This window comes from Meles meles, chromosome 7 (assembly GCF_922984935.1).
Source record: "Meles meles chromosome 7, mMelMel3.1 paternal haplotype, whole genome shotgun sequence".
NCBI lineage: Eukaryota > Metazoa > Chordata > Mammalia > Carnivora > Mustelidae > Meles > Meles meles.
The window spans coordinates 116231280-116245700 of NC_060072.1; the positions used below are offsets into that span (position 1 = coordinate 116231280).

The window sequence follows — 14421 nt, forward strand, 5'->3', positions numbered from 1 at the left end:
CTCGATCCCAGGACCCTGAGATCATGACCTGAGCCGAAGGCAGCGGCTTAATCCACTGAGCCACCCAGGCGCCCCGAGCCCCTTCAGGATTTCTGAATAAAATGCTGATAATGAAAAATAGGAACCCAGCATAACTTAGTCAACCTGGAACAATCACTGATAAAGACGTGTATATCTTAAATGATCTTAGTTTGGGTAATCTGTTGTATTTTCCAGGGTACAAAACTCCATCTAGTGATCTGTGATAACTACGATGTTTGGGAACTAAAGTCAACTTAAGGAGTCCTGTATTATATAAAAATGGGACCTTTATTTATTTAATATTTTATTTATTTATTTGATAGAGCAAACAAACGGGGAGGGTCAGAGGGAAAAGCAGACTCCCTGCTGAGCTGAGAGCCCAATCAGGACCCGATCTCAGGATCCTGGGATCGTGACCTGAGCGGAAGGCAGATGCTTAACTGACTGAGCCACCCGGGTGCTCTCAAAATATGACATTTAAAGGGATGTTAGTAAGCTGAGTATAGCTGCTACTGATTCACATTCAGTTACAAAGGACTGTTACAAAGTCAGTACTTATTTCTGAATTGTAGTGGCTCAAAAGTCACAATTTCTAGACTAACTAGCTTGCTAATGCCTACTAACAAACCACCACCACATGGTCCTGGTCAGAGGTGAGCACATGATGTCATCTGAAATGTATTGTTTTCTTACAATGAGGATATGATTTTAACACTTAGAATAAGGTGACCAAATGATTTGGAGAACTCTTAGACTACTCTGTTCATTTTGAAAATCAGATTAATTTGTACCATTTTCCATCATAAAAACCAACCCAAGAAATAATATACAAGTCAAATTAAAGAATTTTGGAAAACAGAATTTTTATGACATACTCCTATTTAAAAAATAAAATTACAGCAACATGGTACAAGAGTAAGTGAGAAAACGAGAATGTGAACTGAAAGTACATATGCTATAATATTAGTAGGTATCTCTAAGTGATGGGGCTCTGAGTAATTTTGTTTCTTTCTTTGCTTTGTATTTGCACTTGACCAAAATTTATCAGAATTAATATGTATTTCAGTATAATAGAAAAAAACAAAGTTACAAAATAGATAAAAGGAAACTACATACAAAAGGCTTAGAAAATTCTATTTATTTATTTATCCCCAAAACAGGGATTGAACCCATGACTCCAAGATCAAGAGTTGCATGTTCTACTGACTAAGTAGAACCAAGTGCCCCTAAGAGGCTTAGCAATTCTTAACTCACACTTAAATTTATTTTGCTCATAAAGAAGCAAAGAAATTACACTTATCACCTATTTCACAAAGTAAATACCAAGTAAAAAATAAATCTTTATTTGTAATAAAGCCCTTGCATCATCATTAAGAAAATTAATGTATCTTTCTCCTAAAAAAAAAAAAAAAAAAAAAAAGAAAATTAATGTATCTTTTAGACATTACCATTACCACACATAGGGATGTGCTTCCTGCTGATGAAATGGCACTCTGATGACAAGACAATCTAATTATGGTCACATGCAGAGCACAAACCACAAAATGCCACATAATATGTAACTTGGGAGAAATGACTTAGGAAAGGCAATTTTTTTAAAAGCCCCACAGCAATAAGTTATGGGTCCAATAGGTGGTTACTTGTTTCAGGTGAAAAATCCTACCTGTTTTTCATTAGCCTCAGCTCTCGTTTGCGTGTTGCTTCTTCGGCTAGTTGCTGGGGACTGTGCAAGCTTCCTGGCGAGGCAGCCATCACTACTCCTTGTGGCAAAGCAGTAGCAGGAGCTCGGATCTGGTAAGTCGGCATGTCACCAGTGGCGGCTGCAATGAAACAAAATAGGACAAGTTTATATAAACAATTTACAACTTGATCTTTTATATAAAACTGACCTGGAAATAACATACTTCTTTCTACGTGTCATAAGAAGTGACCTTGCTAATATTTAAGATTTTGAGCATTAAAGTGTTAGGTATCAAAGATCTTCAGCATTTGGAACAATAATATTCAGCATGCTCTATACAGTTAAGGTAGAAAAATGCCCCCATGCATTTTAGAAAGGTTTTTTACCAAAGGCTAAATTAGGGAGGCTTTTCAACTGCTCTCTGGGGAAAAAAGCCCTGATGTGTTTATCAATTCACATGATATAAATACTTTCACTATGGCCAATTTCAACCTACCAGTGTGACCTCTTGGAAGGTGGAGATGAGAAGACATACACAGTAAGTAGGACACCATACAGATAAAAGAGATGTAAATAACCTCAAGAGCATAGATAAAATTATGAGAAGTGATGAGTTTTGAGTATTTATAGTTTTCAACATAATCTATTTGTTAAATATATATGTATTTCTTTATATATATTTAATTTTTAACAATGACTCTTTTTACAACCAGCTCACAAAACCCCTGAAAATTTAATAATCACTAGCTGGCTCTAGCATACCACTGCAAAAATGTTAATTAAGCAGAACATCTCTATTCTCTGAATATTCCAGATAAGAGATTTTCCTATCCCCTATACTGTGCCTGAGACAGTTACTGGATGTCTTTAAATATAAGTCCTGCTACCAGAAGGTGACTGAGGCTCGCTGTCTTTTCAGTTTAAAAACCAAAACAAAATAAACAACAAAACAGCAAAGCTCTACTTAAATCTAATTTCTCTGGGGGGATGATCATTTTTGTCTTAAGTAGGTTTCTTGAGATAATAATACATTTCTAAGTATTCATTTAAAAAACTTTTCTAATTATAGTGCAATCATAGTTAAACAACAGACTTAATATTCACTTAGTATTCATACTGAATACTAAAAGTCCTCCAAGTTTCCTAATTTATACTCAACATTTGCCTTTCTACTCTAATGAACATAGCTTCCTAGAAGAGACAGATGGATTTAAGTGATGAAATATGTTTCTACCACCACTGTTTCAACTTTGAGAATGTATGGTCCAGAGTTAATCTGACACTCTAAGAGATTACAAAATTCATGCTGTCTCAAAGCTAATTGCAAGATAAAGGTTTTAATAAAGTTACCAAGTCCTACAAAAATCGGTCCAAACCAATGCCAATCAAAATAGAAAACACATCACTTCCATATTTCATTAAAATGCATTATAACCATTGAGTAAGAACTGAAATTTTACCCAAAAGGGACACGAAGACTTTTTTTTTTCAAATGAAAATACCTACACAGTTTAAAAGATCAATCAAAAACTGATCTAGGTGCTCCTTTTTGGGTAAATGCCAGGATTTTTTTTCCCCCTAGAGTTTAAGAATTAGGTGAAAATATTTTTTAGACTGTCAAAAAAGAGCTTTGGGGGAAGATCACTTAAAGGTCTTCATAACATTAACAAAAATACTACTTATAAGGATGCACTGCCCCCTCCTTCTATATATAATCTTAAAAACAATGGTGACAAATAGTAACTGATAAGTACAATGATCACCAGCAAAATCTCTATCAATAATAAACGGGGAAAATCCTAAATTTTTGTGACTATTTAAAATTCTGTATACACAGTTATCTTATTGTATATCATAGAGTATCTCAGCTTTAAAATATTTAGAAGATAATTTTAAAAAGTTTTAACTGTTAACTGACTCAAGATTTTTCTATTTTAATCATATTGTCAGAGGAGGTAGACTGGAACACAGAATAACATAGTTCTCTCCTCTTTTCTCTTTACCCACATCCAGGGAAGAAGGTTATGGGACAATAAAGGTTGACACAATGGAACAGCTAGAGGCTACACAAGCTTTCTAAAACTGGAACAATAGCCAGTGACGAATGAGAAGTTTATGAGATGTTTATGTGTCATCGTGTTGACATTCGCAGGGGGCATGGGTACAGACCTTGGTCTAGGGCTGTTCTTTTGCAAACTCTGGTTAGAGAAGTGCAATAAAATTAATAAAGGGGTTCATTATACTTTTTCTCTCCCTCTCCTTTTGTATGCATCTGCTATTTTCTGTCCTATAAAGTTAGTGAATTCCCATATGATACATAAAAGTTAGTTTAAGAGTATTCATTCTTTTTTTAAAGAGGAAAAAAAGGGGGGTAGGTATACTTCATAGATGAAAACTAAAGTTCATTCATTGGTCTTACAAGCAGAAATGGTTCTAAACTTTTGCCTGTTTCCAAAAGCTGAAACCACCCTCAAAGGACCAAATTTGGCAATTCAATAGACGCAATTCAAGAGAAGTATTCTTAAAACATTCTGAGTAACAGCTCAGGAAAAAGATATCACTTTAAAATGATAACTTGGGGGCGCCTGGGTGGCTCAGTGGTTTAAGCCGCTGCCTTCGGCTCGGGTCATGATCTCAGGGTCCTGGGATCGAGTCCCACATCGGGCTCTCTGCTCAGCAGGGAGCCTGCTTCCCTCTCACTCTCTCTGCCTGCCTCTCTGCCTACTTGTGATCTCTCTCTGTCAAATAAATAAATAAAATCTTTTAAAAAAAATAAAAATAAAATGATAACTTGGAAGGGGATGATATATTTGGATATATTAGTTCTGAGACGTTAGCTAATAAATTGGGTTTTATTGCAATGTTTCAGATATACTATATATTTATCTCCTTCAACAAAAATCAGATTGCAGGTCATTAGTTCAAGACAGAAACATGAATTGGCATTAATTAGTAGGAGTTAATACACATTTCTGTAATATCCTAAGGAATTTATATGATTGTACACTTTTAAGTGGTCACAGAGTAAATGTCAATGGATAAATTCCATATACTCAAATAGGATCTTATCAGTAAATACACTAAAAAGATATGGGCAAAGAGAATCTCTTGTTTTGAGAAAATCCAAATGTCAAAAAGTTTTGTTGCTGAAAGAAGTGATAAAAAAAAGTTTTTATCTTGGTTAGCTTCAGTTTCCAATGTTACCAATTCAGTGGCAATTAAAAGCAGATTTTAATATACCTAGAATCACAGTTCAAAGAACCACCTTACAGTCTTTGATAACCTATTCTTATCCCTGTACATCTATAAAGGCCAATTCCTATTCTGTCTAACTACTAAATGTGTGTCCACATTATTTATTCTAGAATTTCACTGTATACATTATTTCTGACAATAAATGAGTCACCAGTGGGGTTGTCATTTTATGACTGAAGAAAGATAATACATAAAAGATACTTCTATACTAATTTTATTCTAAGGCAGCAAAAACTTTAAGGACAAGCCAGGGGTCTCTTTTTTAGCTGGTACTCCCTATAACCTAGCACAGTGTCTGGCATATCATGGGTGCTCAGTGGGTTTACATGCACACCATGAAGGAAATTTTGAACTTCCCAGGGTTTTGTCATTTGAATGTAAAATAAGCAGTATTATTATTGTAAGACTCTTATTAGCTATTATTATAGCTAAGTCTTTAAGTCTTTAACACTAAGTCATGAGAAGCCCTTATAAGATGCTATGTATTTATTCAAACTGGCATTATTTCCTAATCTTCCTTTACGTAGGAGTCATTTCACCTGGCATTTGAGAAGCAGACGAGTTCTAATTAGTGTTTCCCACTATCTACTTCCTGACAGGAAAATTTTTTTAGGTTTAGCATCAAATATTTCATGGAAAAAGAAAATTCCTAGAACTCTCAAATTCTGGTTATTAGGCTTCATACCTCTCTTCACAAGCTTTAAACACGGTACAGTAGAAAAAACATGGGATCTGGAGTCTGGATTCTAGTCCAGCTCTGCCACTTACCAGCCATGTGACTTGGGGCAAGTTCAGTTTCCTCATCTGTAAAATGGGGATACATTATCTCATTTAATACTCACAATAAACCCTGTAATGTATGTCAAAGTGTCTAGCACAGTGCCTGGCACATGGTAGGCATTCAGCAAATGTTAGTTCCCTTCCTCTTCCCTTCCTTAAGTTCTGAAAGACAATGTTCCAAATTATGCTTATACTGATTATTAGTTAAAAGGCATATAACATCCATAAAAATATTTTCCCCTGGAGTTTCCCTTCTAACAAACCTGGGTAAGAGAATGATTGAAACATATGTCTCTTATTCCTTATTTTGTTTAAAAATATGCCTATTAAAAATGTCTAAAATTTATACAATATTTTATTATATTCCTTTAGAGAATAAATTGTTAGAAGATAATAAAAGTCCTTTTCAATGTTTATAATCATTTAGAATAGAACCTCAAAGGTGGAGAATCACAAGTAACCATATTATAGTCTCATCAGACTGCTAATAAGAAAACTAACTGAAAAGCCTCACAAGTCAAAGAGGTATTTGTTTCTTCCTAACAAAGAAAGAAATATGAAACTCAGCCAAATGCCTATCTTGATAGTTTTCAAAGTGGAACAACTTATCCACATCCCAAATAATGATTTTGTTTGTTTATTCATCTACTAATTGATATCCCTGTAGTACTGAGCACATTAACTGAATAAAAACATTTTTATAAATGGAGCTCCTACCTTCATATGTCATTTCGCTAGGTGTCCCTTATCCCAAATCTACCTAAGTAACAAGCAAGAGAGCTAACTTTGAAGTTGTACTGATAAGCAGGGGACTTCTTTTCCCTAGCTCCAAGAAGCTACGGACATCTTTACTTTTCTTTTTTCCTTCTCTCCCTCCCATCCACCGCGCCAGGGCACACAATGCCCAAATCAGCCTTGTCCTTGCCTCGTGTCTCACACTGTCAAAACCTTTCCCTTCTCCACTGCTCTATTTTTTCCAGGAAAACTAAATCTTGATTAACTGACTATTTAAGCACTGAACAGTTTCAAATTTGTTATAATAATTATAATACTTAGACCACAAAGAATTAAATCATTAACTATTTTTACTTTAAGTTACATATAAGGGAACTTCCTGAGTTGTTTAGAGAAAATCTTAAGAGTAAAAAAAAAAAAAAAATCTATGTAAAAGATAAGAAATTATAAATACTGACATGAAAAGTTCTGTATATTATCAAATATACACTTTATTGTCCTGTGAGAATAATAATATTCTCGAAAAAAAATCCATTTTGACTATTTAAAATGATGCTAGCTTTATTTTGCACATTTTCTGAGTAGTGTGTAGTATTCTGTGGTAACTCATCTAAAATTAGCATGAATTTATCAGGTGAATTTTGAGGAGCAATGTAATATGGTGTGAATAGAACCAGACAAGTTCTGGTCTTAAAGTCTGAAGGTCCAAACTGGTTCACCACTTGTTAGCTTTGTGAGCTTGGAAGAGTTATTTACCACTCTGATCCATGTTATTATAGGAAAATATAATATCTGCTCTGAGCACATCAGTAAAAATACATGGAAACTGCTTCTCCTCGTGGGTATTTAAATAGTTTCCTCAGCAAGGCCTACCCAGATCCTTTAACCTGTATTACCTGTTTCCTGTAGGTCTCTCACCATCTGATTGTTTGATAGCACTGAACACATCTGTATTTGTATTTATATTGTAACACTGCATTTTTTTAAAAGCTTACATAAATTCAAAGTATCATAATTATTTTATTAGGCAATATATTCATATAGGCAAATAAAACTGGGCAGAGTGAAACAATCATCCCAAAAAATATTTCATTGAAATTTTTTCAAAAATATTGGAAATGTAGGACAATGGAAATTTCAGTAAAACTTTCATACAGATTCAGAGTTTTATTAAAACTTAAGGTAGATAAATGACTTTTTTCACTTCCACCATGATTATAACTTGCTTTGCTAGCAAGTTTAAGAAACCGTTATACCTGATCCAAACCTTTCTTTTATGTGAAATTTCCCCCAAAATAAGCTTTTCAAGTGCCCTTCTTTCACAAGGTGAAATGTATCCTTATTCTCATGCATCAAATATTAACTAAGACACTATTTTCCAAATTTGAATGAGTTGGAATATTTATTTTTAATAATTCAGAAATCCAGGCTAAATACAATATATTAGTTTTTAAGACTCAGAGACTAAAAGATATGGAGTGAGGCTCTTAATATAAGCAGCTTATGAATAAAGAAAGCCAAAAACTACTCCTAACAAAAATTTAAACTACACCCACAAGTCTCAATAATACAATTTTATAAACTATTGATATTCACTTTCTACATTTTATTCTATGATCCTATAAATAAATACCTAAAAACTTTTCCCATACCAGTCATTGTTAGCCTGATTTTGGTCTAGGCAAGTTTTTCAAACTGTAAGTTTTAGACCATTAGTGGGTCATAAAATCAATTTCATGAGCAACAGAAAAAATAGAGAAGTACATTATATCTCTACTATATTTAAAAAATAAGCACTTTTTAAAAAGCAAACAAAGCAACCAAAAACACTGCAGGGCTAAAACTCATGACCCTTAGATCAAGACCTGAGCTGTGATCAAGAGTCAGAATTAACCGACTGAGCTACCCAGGCACCCAAAAATAAGCATTAGAGACAAACCAGAAGAGACTCCTAATCATAGGAAACAAAATGAGGGTTGCTGAAGGGGAGGGGAGTGAGGGGAAGAGGTAGCAGGGTGCTGGACATTAAGGAGAGTATGTGATGTAATAAGCACTGAGTATTACATAAGACTGATGAGTCAAGGACCTCTCCCTCTGAAACCAATAATAAGATGTTATTTTATATGTTAATTAATTGAACTTAAAATTTAAAAAGAAAACTTGCTTTATGTACACACACACACACACACACACACACACAGAGAGAGAGGTATACAACATCATGATGTAAAACGTGGGTCATGATCAAAAATATATGTAAGCCAAAGATCTACATCAGCCCATGTGGTTCACCAATCCACAGTAGGTCCTCTACTATTACTTAAAAAAAAAGTCTCTTAAACACTGTGCTCTTCCAGCTCCTCAAAACAAACAAAACTTTTTCATTTTTAAACAGCATTTCAAAATAAAATTGGTTATGTGAAAACTGATCAGATTTCTAAAAATAATGATTTCCAAAGCACAATGAGGTCTTGTGAAAGAAGTTTAATATTTTTAAATTTTAGCATTTCAAAAATTTTAAATTGGAAGTAACTCGTGTATGGGTAAAACTGTGAAACAAAGCTCTTCAAGGACAGTGTATGTTCATTCCATACACATAAATGTATAAGAATGTTCACTTACAAGCAATGACTAAAAATATATGCAAAGTTTTACTTTAAACTTTCATCTTTAAATATATTGTGAATTTTCAAATCTTTTATTTTTTTTATTTTTAATTTTCTCTCATAGTTAGACCTAAGAATTGGAATTAAAGTCTTAGTAAAGAAAGATATAAGCCAACTAATGATTTTTAGCAAATAAATACATGCACAAAATGTCTTTTGCTTCTAGAATCGTATTGCAGTATTTAAGATTATTTTAAGGCCATCTGTATCTTACAATAAACTTGTCATTTGAGAGTTTCAGCAATCTATAGATTTTCTAAAATTTCACAAAAACTTCTTTGAGAAAAATAATAGTGCATCAAGATAATTTTCAGAACGCTTTAATACAGGTTTTAGTTGCTCAAATCAGTGGAGTGTTTCCATCTAGGAAGAGCGATTAGACCCACTAACTCTGAAAAGCTAAACTGTGGTGAAGCTGTTGACAATCATCTTGGTGATTTCAACTGCAAATTCAGAACTTGGTTAGAAATGAGACACCACCGAAAAAAACAACAATGCAACCCTAATACAGAACATTAGCAACTAGGTCAGGATCATTCTGTAATTAAGAAAACCAAACAACAGGATTAATGATCACAAATTTCAAGAACTGAGACTGGGAGGTGGAAGGTTGCTTTCAGACAAGCACTTCCCAGACTGAGCGCTAGAGGGCACTCCGAGGCTCCAGTGGCCGAGAGCGAGCCAGGGTGCGGAAACCCTCCAGCTCCAGAGCCCACCTCTCCCCGGGCACGTGCAGGGCGGCCTCAGCGGGAGGCTCAACCTGCCCACGTAGGCGGAGGCGGGACGGGCGGCCTCGGAGTTCTGCTCACCCAAGCATTACAGGTTTCACAAAGCGTTCCCCCTCGTCAAGCAAATACTTACCTCAAGAGAAACGCTAAAGTAAGGCTTACGAGAAAAGCTATTCAGTGCAAGAGCGATCTTGGAGATAGAGGCAGTGGTGAGCTAGTTAACAACTCTAAATCTGTCAGCAGCCCTTGACAAAGCAGAAAGGAACTGACTAAATCACAGCATGACTCGGAGCTGACGTCAATGTGCAGCTCGCTTGGAGTTTAACTTTTCCACTTCCCTGCCGAACACGATTCCAGGAAATGTAGTGACGTAAGCCCTTTGAACTCGATTAGCTGAGGTACAGACCATTTTAAACACAGGAGGAAAGAAACAAGTAGGCACGCAAACACCGCCGACACGCTGCGTTTTCCTAGTCTGTTTTGGAGCAACATTTGTACACAACAATGAAATCGGAAGCTTAATTTTTTACAAGTTGAACGGTATGTTTAACGGTATGTTTAACTTGTAGCTGCATTGAATTTGCAACAGGTTGCAAAGAAGTAACAGCTTATTTTAGTGAAGCACAACGGAGAGAGAAAGGATTACTGCCTTGGTCAAAAAAGCAATCCGCTGAACAAAAAAGCACTTACACTAAGATGCCTTCACAGAGTGTGCTCAGTACATACAGATATATATTAAAAGAAACTTCTTACTCGTCAGCCACTAGAAAATTAATACTTTCTGAAACACTCAGAGGTCCCTAAATTTTTCTAAACTTCAAAATAAAATTTTCAGAATTAATTTAAATCTCTCTTTAAAATTCTTACCTGTTTCATCTCCAGTTACAGCCATGATGGGCTTCTGCATACAGAACTGTCTTGTCTCCCCTATCACAGGTTGACATACAGTGTTCCAAACTAGCAAGCATGTGCAGGATAAGTAGGAGTAACTTACATCACAATGACATCACTAGCCTATCACTACCATCAATTTGCTTTGTCACAGAGGAGCTCAATGAAACCAAAGCCCTATAAAAACCCTTCCTGTAATAAACCATATTAATGTTCTTGTTTCTCATTGTACATAGAAATCTGTTGAGATGGGCTCTGGCAAAAAAAAAAAAAAGTCTCATTAGCATTAAGTTACAAGATTGTTTCTTATGGAGCAACTAACTTATTATTGTTCTGTCCAAGGTTTCTAGATAAACAAAGGGGGCATAAACACTGTATCTTTTATAACTCCTAGGAGGAAAACAAAACAAAACACATGGAGATTAAAGCAATAACAAAGGGGCCCCTGGGTGGCTCAGTCATTAAGTTTCTGCGTTCTGCTCAAGTCATGATCCCAGAGCCCTTGGGATGGAGCCCTTGCATTGGGCTCTCTGCTCTTGGGAAGCCTGCTTTCCCTTTCCCACTCCCTCTGCTTGTGTTCCCTTTCTGCGGTCTCTGTCTCTGTCAAATAAATAAAATATTTTAAAATAAGTAAATCAGACAAAAACCCTGACAATCAGCCCAGAAAAACATTGTGAAATACACAGAAATGTATTTCTTAAACACTTCTAAATTCGTCAAGGAAGAAATAACCAGCCACCTTCTTACACTTAACAGTTTTATTTGCTTAACTATTTGCTACAGCACCATAAAATCCAGCTGTTCCCAAGGTGAAACAGAATTTGCTAATTTCACTTGAATAAATACTGACATTTAAAAAATTCACTGTGCCAAAGGTAGCAAGAACTACATAGCATTCTTCCATAAATATTAGTTTGAATCATAGGAATTTGCTATTTGACCTTTTTGGCTCATAAGAAACAGCAATTTCATGAGTTCAGTCTAATATATAATTTTACTAAATTAAAAACCCTTGAAAAGAATTTGAGGATTTAAAAAAATTCATAAATAAATCACAATTACTACTAGTAAATTTTTTAAATGTCAAATGGTATTTGGATCACTTAATGAAGAGTGCATGAAGAGCTAGATCACTATATGAAATTTAACAATGGCAAGGTTAGATTAAAAAAAAATTAGCTCATGTTCAACAGTATAAAAGACCATAGTCTGGAAAAAGAAATGATTTGCACATCTATCTAGTGTACAGTAATAAGTGACATGGCACTGCGACCTTTTATTGTTACCAGTGGGCTGAATAAAGCCCATTCCCTCATATGATTAGAATTCCACCTAACCTTAATATTAATGATGTTGATGTGCTTCTCCAGAGCACATGAACTGAAGACATCTGGCTATATAAGAAAGTGTGGAGAGCAACCTAGGCATCAATCCCAACAGAGGCTCCATGACAGACTCTCTTCCATCTCAGCCATACCTAAAGGTTTCATTGAATAAATGGTTTTATTAAACATTTATCACATGCCAGGGACTGTGCCAGATACTAAGGATCTCTACCCAAACAGAAGTTATCTAGGCATGTCACACATACCCTAAGGAGGTACAGTAGGAACTGACAGGAGGTTATCTAAACCAGATCTATAGGATCAGGGAAGGCTTCCTGGAGGAAGTACTAAGATGAAGCCTGAATAATGCAAATAACTGACATAAGTGTTCCTGTCAGGGCAAATGGCTAAGTGTGAGGCCCTAGAAAGGAAAAGAGGGTGCGGCATAGCACAGGAAATGAAGAAATCCTGCACAGAGCTGCATTACAAAAGAGGGAGAAGTTGAGAGGGAAAGGTCCAGTAAAGGTGGCAAGGCGTAGATCAAGCAAAGATTTGGGCCATGTTAAAGATTTTGGACTAAGGAACGTGTGGGTGGCTCAGTTGGTTAAAAGCGTCTGCTTTCAGCTCAGGTCATGACCCCAGGGTCCTAGGCTCCTTGCCCAGCAGGGAGCCTGCTTCTCCCTCTGCCTGCAGCTCCATTTACTTGTGTGCTCTCTCACTGCTCTCTCTGAAAAATGAATAAGTAAAATCTTAAAAAAAATTTTTTTGGGGATTTTGCATAAAAAGTAACAAGACTTCACTGAATAAGAGGCTGACACAGTTAGATGTGAATTTTAAAGACACCACTCTGAACTGCAGAACTGAGTATAACAGAAAAAAAGAAAATGTTGGAGGTAGAGACATTTGTTTTTAAGAAATATTAGTAGCTCCTAGGATTACTGGTAGGGATGAAAAAAGGGAGCCTGAGCTTTCAGGAACAATTCTCAGAAAACCAGACCAAGAAGAGATCTGCCACCTCTGGCATGATTAGGAAGATCAGGGAACTTCACCACCACTACCAGCTCCAGGGCAGCCACCCAGCAGAAGGGATGACAGGTCGGAGGGCATGGCAGTAAGTAGGATTGGACAGCAGGAGTGGAGAGGAGTGGAAGGATGAGTGGTTTAGCTGGGAGGAAGGAGAGCTGACACGCAGGTTCCTAGCCTGTAGCAACAGGTTGGACAGGAGTCCACTACCCAAATAGGGTGAACAAAAAGAGAACTAGGGTGGGGAAAATGGATGTGACTTTGGAGTCAAGAGATGTGTGTGGGACTTCTAAGCAGCTAGATGGGAGTCAGGGGCATAGTCAGAGTGCACTGACAACCAATGGGCAGGGATGAAGTCAGCCAGGGAGAATGCGCCAGTCAGATGGAAGAGGACCCAGGACGCAATCTTGACAAATACCGACTAACAGTAAAGAGATGAACAGAGGAAGATTAGACCAACCAACGAGACTGAAACACATGTAGGAGAGAGAAAAGAAAAAACCAATAAGACCATAGTATCATGATGGGAAGTGAAGGAAGCAGAAGTCAATAGTGTTTAAATACTGCTGAGGGATCAATCAAGAGAAGGACTGAGAACTGGCAAAGAAATCTTGTGATCTGTGGAATGACAGGAGGGAAGGTGACCGAGTAAGTGACACAAGAATGACCACTGACCCTGTATTTAACATAGAAGTAGAACTCCTACCCTCCATTATTTTAAGAAGAAGAGAAAAGGAAAGGAAAAGGCAAGGAAAGAGAAAAATTAAAAGAAAACACAGGGAATCAAGATTGGAAGGGAAGAAACAAACACCTTACTTGTGTTTGATAAAACATTCACAAACCAACACAGATAGATTTACAAAGAATAAGCACATATTAGAAGTAAATTCAGTTTGGCAAGATTAAAAACTAAAATACATTTTAACAAGTCAGTAATACTTCTTTACATCAGCAACAACTAGAAAATGTATTGCTCATAATAGCAACAAAAACCTTCAAGCATTTAGGAACTTAACAAAGAATATGAAGTACTTTCACAGGAAAAATTTTAAACACTAAAAAGTTAAAATAAGATCCAAATACAGTTTGGAACAGGTCAACTTAACATTATAAAGACCTCAGTTCTTCCTCACCCTTATACACCGTTCATAGGAATGTAAACTGGTGCAGCCACAAGGGCAAACAGCATGAAAGTTCCTCAATAAATTAAAAATAGAGCTACCCAGGGCGCGGGGTGGCTCAGTGGATTAAGCCTCTGCCTTCGGCTCAGGTTGTGATCTCAGGGTCCTGGGACTGAGCCCCACATTGGGCTCTCT

General features: G+C 36.2%; 1 protein-coding gene across 23 annotated transcripts in view; it reads right to left on the bottom strand.

Annotated features, from left to right (window-relative positions):
• CREM (cAMP responsive element modulator) overlaps nucleotides 1–14421 on the bottom strand; it is a 70219-nt gene that overhangs the window by 4533 nt on the left and 51265 nt on the right. For 9 of the 23 annotated variants that reach the window (XM_046012128.1, XM_046012121.1, XM_046012124.1 and 6 more), the window contains one exon: nucleotides 1685–1841. In XM_046012128.1, coding sequence (XP_045868084.1) covers nucleotides 1685–1841 — 157 coding nt within the window. Of the gene's footprint in view, nucleotides 1–1684; nucleotides 1842–5725; nucleotides 5762–9999; nucleotides 10204–10733; nucleotides 11130–14421 lie in introns of those variants that run through there. The other 14 variants (XM_046012126.1, XM_046012118.1, XM_046012113.1 and 11 more) reach the window with 7 other exon arrangements.